Raw genomic sequence first — 15,014 nt, 5'->3', positions numbered from 1 at the left:
AAACGTCATGTTTGTAATGTCTTGCGTACAGTTTGGCTCTGCATAAAATGCTACAAAATAGGGCCCTTGAGAACATCCATTATCACATTTTGGTTAACATCACAGATTTTAAAAATCCCAGTTGTAATGAAGCCATGAAATAAAGCTTTCATCTGTAAATAACTAGTTTCTCTTTGTTATTAAAATAAAGTAAGCCATTAAACAAAATATATGCATATAATAATAAAGTTCATAATCTCCTATCATCAAAATAATAAATTCACTTTTTTTTAATTGGAGCAGTCATCTTAGAAAGGTTCCTGTATAGAACAAGATCAAATGTGCCTGGTTGCTCTTTCTTACTTTGTAACTTGTTAGTGGTGACATTTTTTTGGTCTTTAACTACTTTCATTTGGATCTTTCTAAAATAAATGAGTTTTGTTCAGAAAGGGGGGGGAAGCAGAGGGGGATTTTTGAGCTTGAATTGAAAAGATTTATTATAGCTTGTTGCTGTTCTTGTGAATTGTTAATGGCCATCACATCAGAAATGTGCTGAAAGCAACACGCAGTCTCGGTACTTTTGCTTCCAAATATGTGGATTGTCTCTTTTATGGTAGTTTCTGTGAAGGCATCTGCATGCATATGGTGCTTGATGTGCTCAGATCTTGAAAGAGAGCAGGCAAGAAAGGGATGCTCAGGCCAGGGATGGGGTGGGCACTGGCTGCTTACAGCTGACTTCTGTTTGGGCTTTTGAAAAGCCCCTTCCAAAAACGCCTGTCCTGGCCTCATCCATTCATCATCCCGTAGAAGATGCCCACCGAGGGTCTCACTTCAAAAAGCTGAGGACATATCCTTTAGGCAGACCAGCCTTTGGCTATGTTCACTTAGCTGCTAGGTGCCAGCTCTAAAGTTAGGCAGGTGAAGACAGTTTTGCCATTTCAGGGCTCATCCCCAAGTGCTGGCCAATGCCTCACACCATGAAAATATTTCCACTGAAATGCAAAGCTTGGTTCCACCAACCCTCTCTGAGGGAGGATACAGTTAGGTCTTTGGAGGCTTTTCAAATCCAAGTGAAATTGTTAGAGACCTGCATTGAATTTGGGGGAAAAGATTATTTTTTATGAGGGAATCCTCTTGGTCCAAGAAGTTTTCTAAGAGGGAACAGCCAAGCCTTTTTAATGACATTTTTAAAAGAATGAGAATCAATGCATAGTGAATTTGTGGGCAAATACATGTGCCTTTTCCCAACTCTCTCCAGATGTAAATCACAATTTTTTTTGGTGCATGTTCTTGTGCATAGAAATATCATCCTGGGAACATGTATCTGCTTTATTCTGAAATTGGTTCGCATCAGCAGACTTGTTTCTTTGCTGAGTTGGGTACATGATTAATTAGAGCAATTGTTTTTATTTGGAGACTTCTCCATTCATCTCTCAGAGTTAAATTTTAAGGCCAGGCTGGTCAGAAAGTGGATTTCTACAGGCCTGTACCCTGAAGCCAGTCAAAGGGATTTCACACAATAAATGGGTGTAGATAAATGAATTCTCTAGCCAGAAAGCAGAATTGCTTAGTCAAGTTTACTGAGTTAAAACTTGTCTGTATTGTTCATGCATGCAATTGCACTGAACTTGGGTTATTTTAGCAGAAGAGAACTCATTAGACCTAAGGAATGAAGGGAGAATTTATGAGGGACTCTTATTTCCAAGGTAAAAATAACGGAGAGTGAACTTATGGAGAGGTAAAAGCTCTGATGGATAAAATGAAAGCAGCTGAAATAGCTGGTCGAGTGCTGGAAAGTGAAGCCCAGCTCTAGTCCAGGTAAATTGCATTTGAATTTCAACCTCAGATCTGTATGCACTCTTCTTTGGCAGATGTTGAATTGATAATGCCTGTGTGTTAAAGAATTCTGATTGTTTCTTTTGCCACCTTCGCAGCTTATGAAAATGCAAGTAGCCCTGCCTAATGAATATTAATAAGAGTGATAGCTGGAAACACACAAGCCTGTGGCTCTTTGGAGCTTGGATGGGGTTAGCTGGAGGATTGTTGTGACTGGGAATTTACATGGTTTTTAAGAATAAACTTCCTGAAAGCTTTTACATTCTCCTTTAAAAGCTGATGTTTGTTCACAGTACCTCCTCATGTATGCATGGGTATTTTTCTCCCTTTCCCTTTCTAGATACATGTGAGATTAGTACTACAGATGGCATGTCCATGTTTTGTAAAACAAGGCAATTTATTAGAGGAGAAAAGAAAGAGACCCCATCTCTTAAATTTACTTCAGTCCAAGGTTAATTGTATCAATAGCAATAGTCTGGGTTTTTTTTATTTTGCATGTTTATTTTTGCCTTTTCCCACACCCCATTCTCCCAGGCAGCTGTGGCAGTTATTAGCGGGGCAGGGAAATGACACTGATGAATTCTGCATCTCCAAACGTCCTAGGAGGCTTTAAAGCCCATTTCATGCAGTTAGTTAATCGGGCAGCTCGTTAGCCCATTGCTGGACCTCACACATGGCAGTCTAATAGCAGGGATAGTGGAGAGGCTGGAGGATGGGAGGGCCCCAGGACCTGGCTCTTCAGCCAGAGCCCCATGGACAGGCGCTGCCTGGAACTACTTGGAGCTCCCAGCGATGCCAAGCAGTGCCAAGCATTGCCAACGTCCCTCTGGTTTTGCCAGTGCTGTTCTCTGGCTCTGCTGAAGCAATCCTCTCCAGACCTTTGTTTACTCACTTGTAAAAATACCTATTACTAACCTTTCTGCCTGTGACATAGGTCCCATTTGATCTGCTCTTCTGTCCCCAGATTCTTTTCCCAAAACTGCTAATTATGCAAAAAACCAAGGCGCCCTTTTTAATAGCTTCCTGCTCATTGAGAGCTGCAGGGGCAGACTTGAAAAAGAGGGTTAGTGTGGGTCAGAACTCAAAAGGCAAATAGAATCAGAGAGATATTTATTTATTATTAAAAGAAACCCACAGTCTTGTCTTGATGGTAAGGACTGCTGTGATGCGTCATGGAGTGGAGTTCTTTTTCAGAGTGGTGATTTAGGGCTGGGATACTCTTGGTTTCATGAAGGCTTAGTGAGGGGATTTTATGAAGATTCAGCAATTAAGATGCCTCTGAATTATAATTTCTGCCAAATATGTAAAAAGACTTACTGTGTATTCACTTTACATGTAAACTTACTCTTTCTAGAGCTTTGAAACATGAGGGAAACCCCCAGCTTCAAAACAGAAACACATGTATGCACTGCATTTCCCTTTTTGCAAAAGGCCTTTTCTTTCCCTTCTCTTGTCATGACAAAAAGGCTTAATTTTTTTTAGCCAGCATAAGGGAAGAGGGAAGAGGGGAAGAGTCATTAAAATGCAGTTCTTTCAATTACGTCCCGTTATTTGTCATCTTTATTGCTTTTCTATAGTTTTCATTGCACCTTTAATAGCATGCCTGGTCAGAAAAGGTGAGCTGGAATGTGAACGCACTTGGCTGTGCTGCCGTCAGTGCCTGGGAGCTGTGCTCGAATCCCAGTCCCTGTAGATTTTAATGTCCCTGCAGACTGCTGGCAGCCTGCTTCCAGCTGTGGCAGGCATGATGCAGTGAATTGCTTTTCAATGTTCTTTACTCAAATAGGCAGTAATTACAAGCTTAAAGAGGTTTAGTGGTCCAGTAAACTACATAATCACCCCTGAATTAGCCTGGGCTCATCAGTTGCAGTCCAGCAACCTCAAGACTGCTGTTTGTATGCAGGCTTTATCACGTAGCAACCTGAGCAGCAGGTGTGGAACAGCAAGAATCCCCCATAAACACAACTGTCTACTGGGGACAATGATCTCTAATGAGATGAGGCTACAGCATCACTGTAATTTAAGTGGGAAAATTAACGCCAGAGAATGTGCACTACTTCCAAGAGTCTCTGCTTCTTCAGAGAACAGCAGTGTTTTCCTGGCTTGTTTTTTTTTTTTCTTTTCCCTCCTTTCTTTTTTTTTTTCCCTCCCAGATCTTTAAATGCATCTTTCTCTTTTTTTTTTTTTTTCATGAAGAACACATTGTGGTTTTGCTTATAAGCTGAGTGGTCTTTATTCTTTTACAAGGATATGTTGTGAATATTTAATGGTGGACAGGGCATCTGTTCAAGGACTTACCATGCCAACAAAGCAGCATTGCAAAATAGCAGCTTTATCTTTTCATTTCCTTCCTCAGTGGTAGTTTTCTTTTTTGTTTGTTTTGTTTTCAAATAGAAAATGTAAAATAGAATGTAACCCTCCTCGTCTTGGTGCTGAACCATTGGCACCTTGATGTGTTGGTTGCCTTGAACTCTCTTTGTATGATGGCTTGGCCCCTTCATGAAAAAAGGAGTTTAAGCTCCTGGCAGGAGGCAGTTTGCTAGGTGGCTGGTCCTTAAGGGTGCTACCACCTTGGGAAACCTACTTAAAGCTCCTGCTCCATCCAAAATCCTTAGGTTTATATTAGGGATCTGGCTGAATACAGCAACCCTCCATAAACCTGATCACACAGGTGTGTAGAGTAGGGGATGGAGGCTTAGGGCAGTGTTTTTATACCTCACTTACAGAGGGAGCTCCAGATATATGGAGGACAGCCTGGGAAAAAGAGGAAAAAGCACAAATAAAAGCTTTCAGCTTAACTCTATGGGATTACAACTGCTGGCACTGGCGTTTCCCAGAGATTGTAGAGTTATTTCCGAGCCCACCTGTTTAGAAAGTCATTTGAGGTAGATAAGGACACTGACTTATTGCTGAGAAAAGGCTTCTGGTTAGGAGATATTTACCTGGGCTAATCTGTCTTAGGCTGGCTCTAAAAACAACAGCAGTGTTTTTACAGAGTTATCAGGTAGTCGGGATTTCCTTTGGCGTGCTGGTGATATTTTTTCTTCCTTCCCAAAAGCTGCTCACCTAGGGAAGGCTGGGGTTTGCCTTCCTGCCTTTTCACAGCTGTCTGATAAAGATGTTGGCTTAACTGAAAAGCTGGGTTTCAGGGCTGTGAATTTTAGCTCTTAAGGCAGTTGCAGTCAGATGATGCATTTCCTCAGTTCCTTTGGTGTTGCTTGGCTGTAGTGTTTCATAGTTTTGGCTGTGTGCTGCATTTCAAGGAGAATTTCTCTAATCTTTTGGATGCAATTTTTCTTTTAATTTCCCTGTCCTTGGTTATTTTTCGTCTGTGAAATAAAAACAGTAAATAACAATAATAAAGAAAAATGGCAGAGGATACAAAAGGGCATCACCCAGATCACTTTAGCAAAAATAGTCTTGGTCCTAGAGTAAAAAATTCCTTGTTAAGTGTATTAAGCAAAGTTAATGTGTATGTGCAAGCTGTATTTTGTGTGTGTGTGTGTATGTGAGTGTTTCTGTGTGCACATGCATACAGGCACCAAAGGAATGTTTAACATGGGAAAAGCTCCACTCAATTACCCAGGTATGGTGTGGGAGTGTCTGCATAGGCTCAGCTTGAGCTGAAAACCAGTAGGAGCCAGAGTAAACTCCAAACACTGAGGTCTATCAGAGTGTCTCCAAAAGGAAATAGCAGAAGCACCATTGCTTGGACTAGCTAAAGCGCAACTGGAAAAGGCAGTGGGTAATAATATATGGTATGGAAGGAATAATATTGTAGCAGCCAGGAGATGGATTAGATGAGTTAAAAGGTTTTTCCATTTTCTGACTTCTGTAATATCCTGTGCAAGGGATGATCTGAACTTTTTTTCCTTAATGAGTGCTCACATTATGAGTAATTTGATGGGGCCACCAGAGAAGTATTGGCAGCGCATCCTAAGCCATACCATGTCTCTCCATCAGCCTTGGAAAGGATATTTATGTCAGTGAGTGCCAAAACTTGTTCACAGACAACTCTTGCAAGAAAATTATTTACAAAAGGGCAAATGGGAAAAAAGGAGAAGCTTTTTCTTCTCCCCAGCATAACTTCTTCATTAAAAAGGGTTGCTGTTGCCAGCACCTCTTTTCCCTCCTTGTAAACCCCCACAAAGGAAATGTCTCCTCCCCTCCTCTGCCTGCAAACCACCCCAACCACTGTTTAATCAGGTTAGCTGTGAACATACATTCAGATTTTGAAATTTCTGGGGTATTGGCTCTCTCTTTTACACCCTGCACTTGCCTTAGGAGGGTCAGGTTCCGCCTCCTTTCCTCACCTTTTATTTTTTGGCAAGGTTTCCAAAGCAGCCTGCAAACCCTGTTGTAGGGGCAGCAATAGGCAGTGTCTCAGAGCCCATCTCATAGGGATGGGCTGATGCAAAAGCCTAAAGCAGCAGCTTATTGGCCTTGCTGTAGGGGTGCAGGCGAGTCACAGCAATGCAGCATCTAGTCACACTGCATATTTTGATGCATTTTTGACTTTAGAATACCAAACTCATCTGTTGATTTTGTGTTCTTAGTTTGCAGTTCAGTAACTCTGGCAGCACCAGGATTTATTAAAAGTAATGTTACGAGAAAGGCCTTACCGCAGGGATATTAAACTATTACAATAAATTGAGGAAATATTTTCTTTTGAAGGAGGAAAAAGCGGGCTTTGTCTGCAGCATGACCGTGTCATACGGACTATGTTTTCTTGCTGTGCTGAAAAAGCAACGAGGAACTTGAAATGCTGAAGCCAGCTCACAGTTCAGTAGCATTATCAGGCTGACTCACTACTCTCAGCCAAGGAAAAGACTGTGCAAACTTTGCACAGGCTTTTTTTCCTCCCAGCCTCAGATGAGATGCATTTCTAATAAAACAACTTCCTTCTCAGTGTTTTAGTATTTCCTCCAATGTGCAAACCAATCCCACGAGATAAACAGGATCGAGTTTGCAGCTTCCGAGTTGAATTTTTTTCTTCTCCCCCCTCCCTACCAGGTCACCTCAACTTGGCAACTTTTTACAGCCTTGCCTGAATATAAAGCAGGTCACAGGGATGGTCTATAAACCTATTCAGTCAGCCTGCAAAATAGGCAAGGGGGCTCCACGCGTTCTCTTTATCGCTCCCTCTCAACATGCCGGTGGCTGGTGAAGAAAGGAGGTTGCAATCTTACGACTTTATGGATAGTGATCCAACCATTTTTTGGCTACATTTTGAGTGCAGAAACCCCCATTATTTAGGAGGCCAGAATGTGTGAGGATCTAGGACTCGACTGCTATAAATTCAGGCTCTGTTCTTAGACTACACCATGCACTGCTTTTGTAATGCAAATGGAAGGCACAAAGTGTCCCTTTGATAATGTGCAGTCAGGAGACAAAAAAAGCATTCACTGCAACAGTAAAACTAATTCATAAAGCTGAGAGACAATAGGAAAGCATTATGGATATTAAAAAAAAATAGTAATTTCTCATAGATCAACTTGATCATTAATGTAAACAGTTCAAATGCAAAAAAAAAGGAGGTTGGGGAAGGGGAGAGACCCGAATGGCTGTGCTGCCACCTTAGCTAACCCTGGACAAGTTTAAGTAAAGCAAGAATTTAGAGTTCAGTATAAAGTCAATGTACAGTTTGTCACTGGAGGGCTGATCCTTGGGCTTTATTCTGGATACTGAGTTAGGCTGGGTTTCTCTTCAGAAACAAGAAAATCACAGTGTTGGGATTTTTTTTTCTTTTTTATTTTGATGTTAGAAAACAGTAATAAACACTCCTGGGGCATAAATTTTAAGGGGGTGATTTCTCTTCATCACCTCGCAGAGTTTAGGTCAAGGTCGGCTCACCTTGGTGCAGTGCTCTGGGCTCCGGAGGAGGCAGAGGGCTGGAGGAAGGGGATAAAGGGGCTCTGAAATGGCTCTCCCGGCACGGCTCGGCCAAGCCACGGCTCTGCCACGATCAGGGCAGCGCTGGATGGCGGCCACAGGCTCCTCCTAGCAGGACATGCCGCCTTTCTCTCGGGATTGCTGCTGCCTCGCTGCTCTAGCAGAGCTGCTTGGCAGCCGTGGTGCTGAGCCGGTTCGGTGCCGTGAGGAATTAGTAATCTGAGGGGTGAGAAGGGCAGGATTATTTTCCCATTTTTCCGGCACCATTATGATGCACTGCTGTCGCAGAGGAGGAGGGGAGGGAGTGCTGTCGATGCCGGGTTACAGATAAGATAAAGTCTGTCGCTGTCCTGGCATCCTGCATTTGCTGCCTGGGGTAGAAAATTTGAGGAGTACGTTTGGACAAGGTGTAACATTAAGAGACAACCTTGGATGCTTTCCATCTGTACCTAATGGAGACTTTACCCACCATCTGTAGTCAAAGGTGATTAAAAACAAAATCTTATTGTTTCTTTTGCTGAAAATGCTTTCAAGCTGCATTAAAAAATGGACTTTTACTAAGGCTACTGCTCGCTAAATACCATTCATAAAACAGCGATGAGAAAATATGATGGAAAGTTAAATTTTTCTCTCTGTCACTTTGATTTCTTTATTACTGCTAAAATGACTGCTCTGACTCATATTTTGCATAGTTATTTTTACCTTTTCAAATGTTCCTTAACTGTTCATATTACCCTGGGCAAATCCCCCAGGGATAATTTTCATTTGCATGCAGATTTTGATGGTGTTATTAAGCAATCACTTTCTGTACTAAGTCATTATTAAAAGTAATACCACAGAGCCTCAAAAACACATTAATGGTGCCAAACAATCCACATTTCAGTGCTAGATTTATGGAAAGGGAAAAACACAAGGTCTCATATCATTCAGTGAATGCTGCTCTGTGGCTCTGTAACAGCAGCAGGCTTGATCAGAAAATATCACAGCCAAATTCAGAGCCCTTATCTGTTGTCAGCCTTATTTCTTTAAATGCCCTTTTTTTGGTTTTGGTTTGTTTTTTTGTTGTTGTTTTTTTTTTTTTTTTTTTTAACCTGCCTGCTTTCTACTTCTTTTTCCCCTTGGATTTACCCTTTTCCTCTGGCCTTGGCAGGAAAGCCTGTCTGCAGTCTTCCAGTATACACAAGCTGGGCTGGTTCTGGGAAGGAGGGTCAGCCTTCCCCTCTGTAATCACTGTTTTATGGCTTTCACTGGAGGTGTTAATGCAGATCAAATGGAAAACAGTCCAGCATAAGCGTTACAGCTTCTCATGCTGCCCTGCATACGGTCCCAATCGTTAATTCTTATTATAAGACCTAAAGGTAATTCTGTTTGCTCTCCTAATGCATTGCAGCTCTCCCGGTGGTCCAGTGTCTCTTTTCTCCAATTCCCATCTTGATCAATTGTTTGCAAATAATTAAGCTTTTAAGAGATAATGGTAGGAGCTAATGTACACAACAAAGTAAAGGTCTCAAGTCACTGTTTATTGAACAGTTTGCCTTGATATCCCAAAGTGATCCAGAGTAATAGGTGGACTTGTCAGCTGGGGTCACTGCAGTGGTTTTAGTAATTCTTCCTTATATATTTAGTAAAATTATGGAATATCTCAAGTTGGACAGGACCCATAAGGACCAAATCCAACTTTATCCTCTTCACACGACTACCTTAAACTTAACCATTTGACTAAGATATATTTTATACATATTCATACAAATATAATATTATCTATACACACTATAGATATAAATCCATATCTATCTGCATTTGTCTATATTCCTTCAATTTTCAGAAGACAGTGGTCATTCTTGTGTGGGTGGGGTAAAGACCAACAGCAACAGTTTTGATTGAGTTTCCTATTCCTTCATAAAATGGCAGTTCTCAGGGTTTCCCTCTTTCTCTCTGTTGCAATGTGATGTCTGCCTTTGCCTGTAGCACAGGCCTTCCAAGCCCTGTGGGTGGGAATGCAACAAGGCTTTGAATGTTTTTATAGCAACCTAGCCTGTGGCATGCTGATTCTTTGTCAAGTCATTTCTATTATTTTATTTTATTTTTAGGCTACAAAGGAAAAACTCATATGAAAGCTTATATAATAATGTTGCTTAGTGTTTAAGATTACTTTAAACCACACTGAAGCATAGTTAAAAAGCCTGCCGCATTGTGACCCTTTAGCTAAGAGGGATTAGCTGTGTGAAATCCCAGGCTGTCATGTGATTATGGCAATTACAGATTTATCATGAAATTAAAAGTTTATGCTGTACGAGGGTATGAAAAAAAAATCAGATGACCTTAGACTTACCACAATTTGAGGAATTTGTAGTTTGGGACTTTTAAAGTAATTATTTTTACAGTGACAATATTATTTTGATGGCTAATTTTATCCAGTCTTGTCTATTAAAAAAAAATGTCCAGAACAATTGAAAATTGCTTAATGGAGACAGACTTCTCAATTCCAATAGCTAGAGGCTGTCTAGTAATTATTGCTTGCTGCATGAAATTAGACAGTTTGTTCAATTACTTAAAATTAGATCACATGTAAGGTGGCAAAGCAAAATAAGAAAAAAAAAAGGATAATTCTGTCCTCGCTTGATAGCAAAGTAATGAAATGAGAAGTAAGCTGTAAAGATGAAAATGTTACAAATGATCTCTGTAGGGTTTGGAGTTTTTTCATTGAAGGGAAGAAAAATGTTGTGTTCAGATAGATGGACATGAGTATGACTGTTGTGGATGAATGTGTGTAGAAGGCAGACGGTAAAATACATGCTGCATTTTTGCATGCGTAAAATGCAAATTGCCCATAAAAAGAAGACACTTCTTTCCCTCTGTTTTTTACTTTACAATTCTGGAGCTGTTTCATGTGCACACAGAAAATACAAGGGGTGATCTACAGGTGTGCAGGTCATCTGTGAGCTTCCTGCCAAGAGAACAGTACTTTTAAAATAATTAAAAATTCCTCAACATTTTTGGGTGAAAAAAGATAAAAAGTCTCTTTTGGAGCTGATGGCCATGGTGGTGGGCTTTGAAACTGATATATTGAGTTAAGAGAAGCTGCTGAAATTCCAAGAAAAATTCCTCTGTGGTAATGTGAAGTGATACTTGCATGTAACATAGGCATGAGAAGTTAGACTATGCTGTTTACAAAAATATGTAAAATCTGCCAAATAGCTATAATACCAATAAGATTGTGGGGTTTTATGAGTTTTAAATTCTTAAGCTTCGCAAAGTTTCAGTTTCAGTTTCATATAATATTACACTGAAGAATATATCCAGAGAATAAGGGAATTTTTTGGGGGGGAAAAAAATGGATGAATGTGTAACAGTAAATACTTTGTGACTATCAGCTGCTAAATAGTATTGGGATAGGACTAACCAGTTATATCAAATGACCTTTATTGAAATGCTGCTAAGCACCTTGCAGCAGTCCAGATCTGAATTAGATATGTACTGAGACCTGGGCATCCAGGTTGGGAGCTGAACCAGTTTCTTGAAACAGGGCTTCTCCTTGAAACTGTTACATTTGCAGTATTTGGCCGTTCTCTTTTGTGGCAGTGACATTTTTGCATAGATGGGAAGGACAGAAATGATATTTCTACATTTCAGACTTGGTTGTGGTTTTTGCTGTTGATTTATTAAGCAATCTGTATTCATGCAGAAGCGAATTTTCTGAGAAAGCAAATCAAGTTCTCACAAGAAACTTATGATTGAATTATAACATTATCTTCAATTAAAGGAGTATTTATTTTCTGTCTCTTAGGATTAGCTCAGCACAGCTATGCTAATGTCAGGCAAAAATGTGCTGATTGTTGACCTTGCATTGGCCTGTGTTCAAAACACAGGCATTTGTTTATGTTCAGGATGCTGATCTTATTTGCAAATTATTTTGGGACACTGGCAAGTTTTGCCTTCACTATCTCAGAAAACATCAGTGTGTTTCAGTTTTACAGAGAAGCTCTTTATCACATTCTTTGTTGTTCAGTTAAAAACAGAGAAAAAATAGATTATTTGACTCTAATCGGTCATTCAAGACAAGTACAAAAATTTTTCAGTTAATGCAACAAATATCCTTCTCAAGTATCAAGGTACTGTCAGTAACCTAAGCAGTTATTTCTCCACTTCACTAATCTTTATAATTAGCTTGTCTTTTACTGCCATTAATTAAGTGATGTAGTAGCCCATTAATAATTATAAAAGAGTGACACACCTCACCATTTTCACCTTCCAATAATAGATGTCATGCTTCTGTTTTGGTTTGGTTTGTATTTTTTTTTTAATTTAAAATAAGAGGTAGGCAAAAAAAAAGCACATTGTTTTAAATGTTTGTATTTATTTTGGTGTCTTATAGCACCCTTACCCTTCAGAAGAGCAGAAAAAGCAGTTGGCACAAGACACAGGGCTCACTATACTTCAAGTGAACAATTGGTAAGTAATTTTCCTTAGTGTTTCTATATGGCCACTGGCACCCTCTGGCTATTCCTTTGGGGACACACCTTGCCCTTGTTGTTTCCCTCCCCAAAAGTTTATTGATACAAAAGGGATATAACCAGGTGAGTGGTTTTAGGTGTAGAGAGTATGAGGTTTGCTACGGTATTTTATTTTCCCATCGTTTAGGTAGATCTCAAGTGTATTCATATCTGATACCAGTCCTCTTTCTGGCTGAGTTTATCTGTTCTTCAATGGTCCACATCCATTTGCAGGACATTGGTCTTGGAAGAGATTGAGATGTCAGGAGCAAAACAGGGACAACTGGTCCCATTTCTGCTGAGCATATTGTTATTTGGGGTTGCTGTCATGATTTTTATAGTGTAGTTAGAGAGGTTTTTCATTTTGACTGGCACCCTTGAATCTCTTTATCAGTTTGTTTTCAAAATCCAGTTTATGGATAAACTTTGAGGACAATCTGGTTCTTTGCTGCCGAAGTACAGTGTGGAGCAACTTTATTTATTTGTTCCAGCTAAGGGTTGGTGGAGCCCCTGCTCTGTTATATAGTAGTGATTCATTTGAAGGAAGTCAGGATCTGTGCTGTTTCTGCAGTGGATTTTGGGTTGCTAACTGCTCAGGGTGTGGTGAAGGCCACCAGTGAAAATTACCCATGATTGAAGTATCATGCAGCAGGAAACCTCTTTTGAAAAAATTTGATTTATTACCCTTTGATACTGCGTCAAAATGTGGGTTCCTCCCACTATCCCAGAACAAGTGTCATACTTGAAGTGTACTGCAATCTAATACCTTGTAAAACTAAGTGTATCTAATTAATTGTCCTAATATATTTAGATTAGTGTTTATGATGGGAAACCTTATCCTCTTTGAAGTAATACCCAGAAAATGGTCAAGGCAAACAGCAAGCCTGCTGGGAAAAGCGAGGGAGGAATGCCAGTTTGCAGACAAAAGTTGGTTGGTTTTTTTTTTCCTGTTCAATAAGTGTCAGAGATTAATATTACTGAAGCTCTGATTACATGGCCTAATCCATTTTAGTGAATAAATTTGGTCTTGATGTCCATTGCACCTACATTAACAAACCCTCCTCTCTTAGAGAGCGTAGGAGCCTATGGGAGAGATTTCAGATATATTAAACCCCATTACAGAAAATGTAATTTCTGTCAATATAATCCCATGTATTCTTCAATTTAGTACTTTAGAGATAACAAGCTACTTACAATATATTTGCCTTTGGAGGATTAATTTACAAAGTGCACTATCTGGGAGACGCAGGCGGGCTCACATAAGCATAGCTTGTAAGGGTTATCAATTTCTGTGACCCCACAGCAGCCCTAGGAGATCAATTTTTTGAAGCCCTTTAAGATGCTGAATAAAGGAAAATACCAAATACTTAGTGTATATGAAGTATGTTTCAAACATACTTAATTTAAAATGGAGGAATAAAAGGCATAAAACATAAAATTTATGTGGTACAAGTTAGTGCAACCCACAGTATTTTGGCTCAGCCAGAAGACATTAGTGTTTACTTCAACTTTACATTCTCCAGCCTCTATCCAGGTGTTACCCTAGTTTGTAGGGTTGTCCTTCAGTTTCAGTCTCAGTGGGTGCTTTGGGCCACTGAGAAGCTGTGTGTACTCATCAGGGTCTTGTGTAACGATGGGATGGAGAACGGGTGTGCTGCTCCTGCGGGGTCTGGGAGTACAGGATTCAGCATGGACAGATGTGTCAGTTTGGGGTGGTCCATCAAAAGAAATCTTTCAAGATGATGAACATAGGATGGATTCAACTAAAGGTGGTGGAATTTCTCCAGAGTGACCTTCAGTAGGTTTTCTTTCAGTTTTTTTTCCAGGGTGTTTTTCAGTACCAGTCTCTCTTCGAATATCGGGACTTTTTACTTTGGCTTTGTGTCAGGTGTGTTCTTATTAGTTCCTTATGTGCAAAGAAAAAAAAAAAAGAGGTCAAAATACAACTCTTGTGGATGTAGGGCAGACTTCCTCTACTTGAGCTATTTCTGTAATGCTGCTGTGGTGCTACAATTGTATAAATTATTGAGATAATTCTTCTTCTCTCTCCTGAGGCACAACAATTTAACGCTATAGAGGCGGTGGGGCTTTCTTAAATCACAGGTGGTGGGCAGAAATGCCAAAATATGGCAGTGCAGCCCCTGCTTTTTGTAATGGATGCAAAGGAACAAGGAGACTGTGAAGCTGTTGCTGAGTGTGCAGGTTGCACGGGGAATACGCAGCCATGAGGTGACCAGAGAGCTACTCATCCCCTCTCAAATCCTGGGGGCTATGGAGCAACCTTCTCAAACATTTTGCTGGATCCCTTTTCTTCTAAAGCAATGTGCACAAGAAACTCTTCCTACCTAAATGTTTTGCTGCAGGGAAGAGCTAACATATAATTTCTGGTTAGTTTTGCCCTTCTTAGGCAGGTTCATAAGTCATTCAGCCAGAACTCACAAAAAAAATTTGCCTTCCTCCTTAGATTCTTCCAAACTTGTTAACACACATGTACATTTTTGTATTAATGATGAGTCATTGTAAATCACTGTTGCAGAGATTAAATAAAATGCTGAAGGGCAGGCTGGGTGCAGATCAGTCATAAATTATTGGCAGCAACACAGCATGTGGGAATACATGAAATGTGCATGAAAAACATAAACTCATGTCTGGTAGCATGGTCGTTAGCCCGGACTGGGAATGCTGGATTTTCTGGCTGGAATTAGAAGTTTGCCACAGACCAGTCAGTGAAGAGAGCATTTGTTTTCTGGAGAGACTGAAAGCATTTAAACAATTTTTTTGTCATATTTTGAATGCCTTTTCAGTATGTGCTGG

General features: G+C 40.2%; 1 protein-coding gene across 6 annotated transcripts in view; it reads left to right on the top strand.

Moving 5' to 3' along the window:
• Positions 1–15,014, top strand: part of MEIS1 (Meis homeobox 1) — a 109,231-nt gene that overhangs the window by 74,231 nt on the left and 19,986 nt on the right. For all 6 annotated transcript variants that reach the window (XM_064709207.1, XM_064709212.1, XM_064709209.1 and 3 more), the window contains exon 9: positions 12,083–12,159. In XM_064709207.1, the coding sequence (XP_064565277.1) occupies positions 12,083–12,159 (77 nt within the window). The remainder of the gene's footprint in view (positions 1–12,082; positions 12,160–15,014) is intronic.

This window comes from Zonotrichia leucophrys, chromosome 3 (assembly GCF_028769735.1).
Source record: "Zonotrichia leucophrys gambelii isolate GWCS_2022_RI chromosome 3, RI_Zleu_2.0, whole genome shotgun sequence".
NCBI lineage: Eukaryota > Metazoa > Chordata > Aves > Passeriformes > Passerellidae > Zonotrichia > Zonotrichia leucophrys.
Note: the sequence above shows the minus strand (reverse complement) of the source record. Positions and strands in the feature narration are given on the sequence as shown.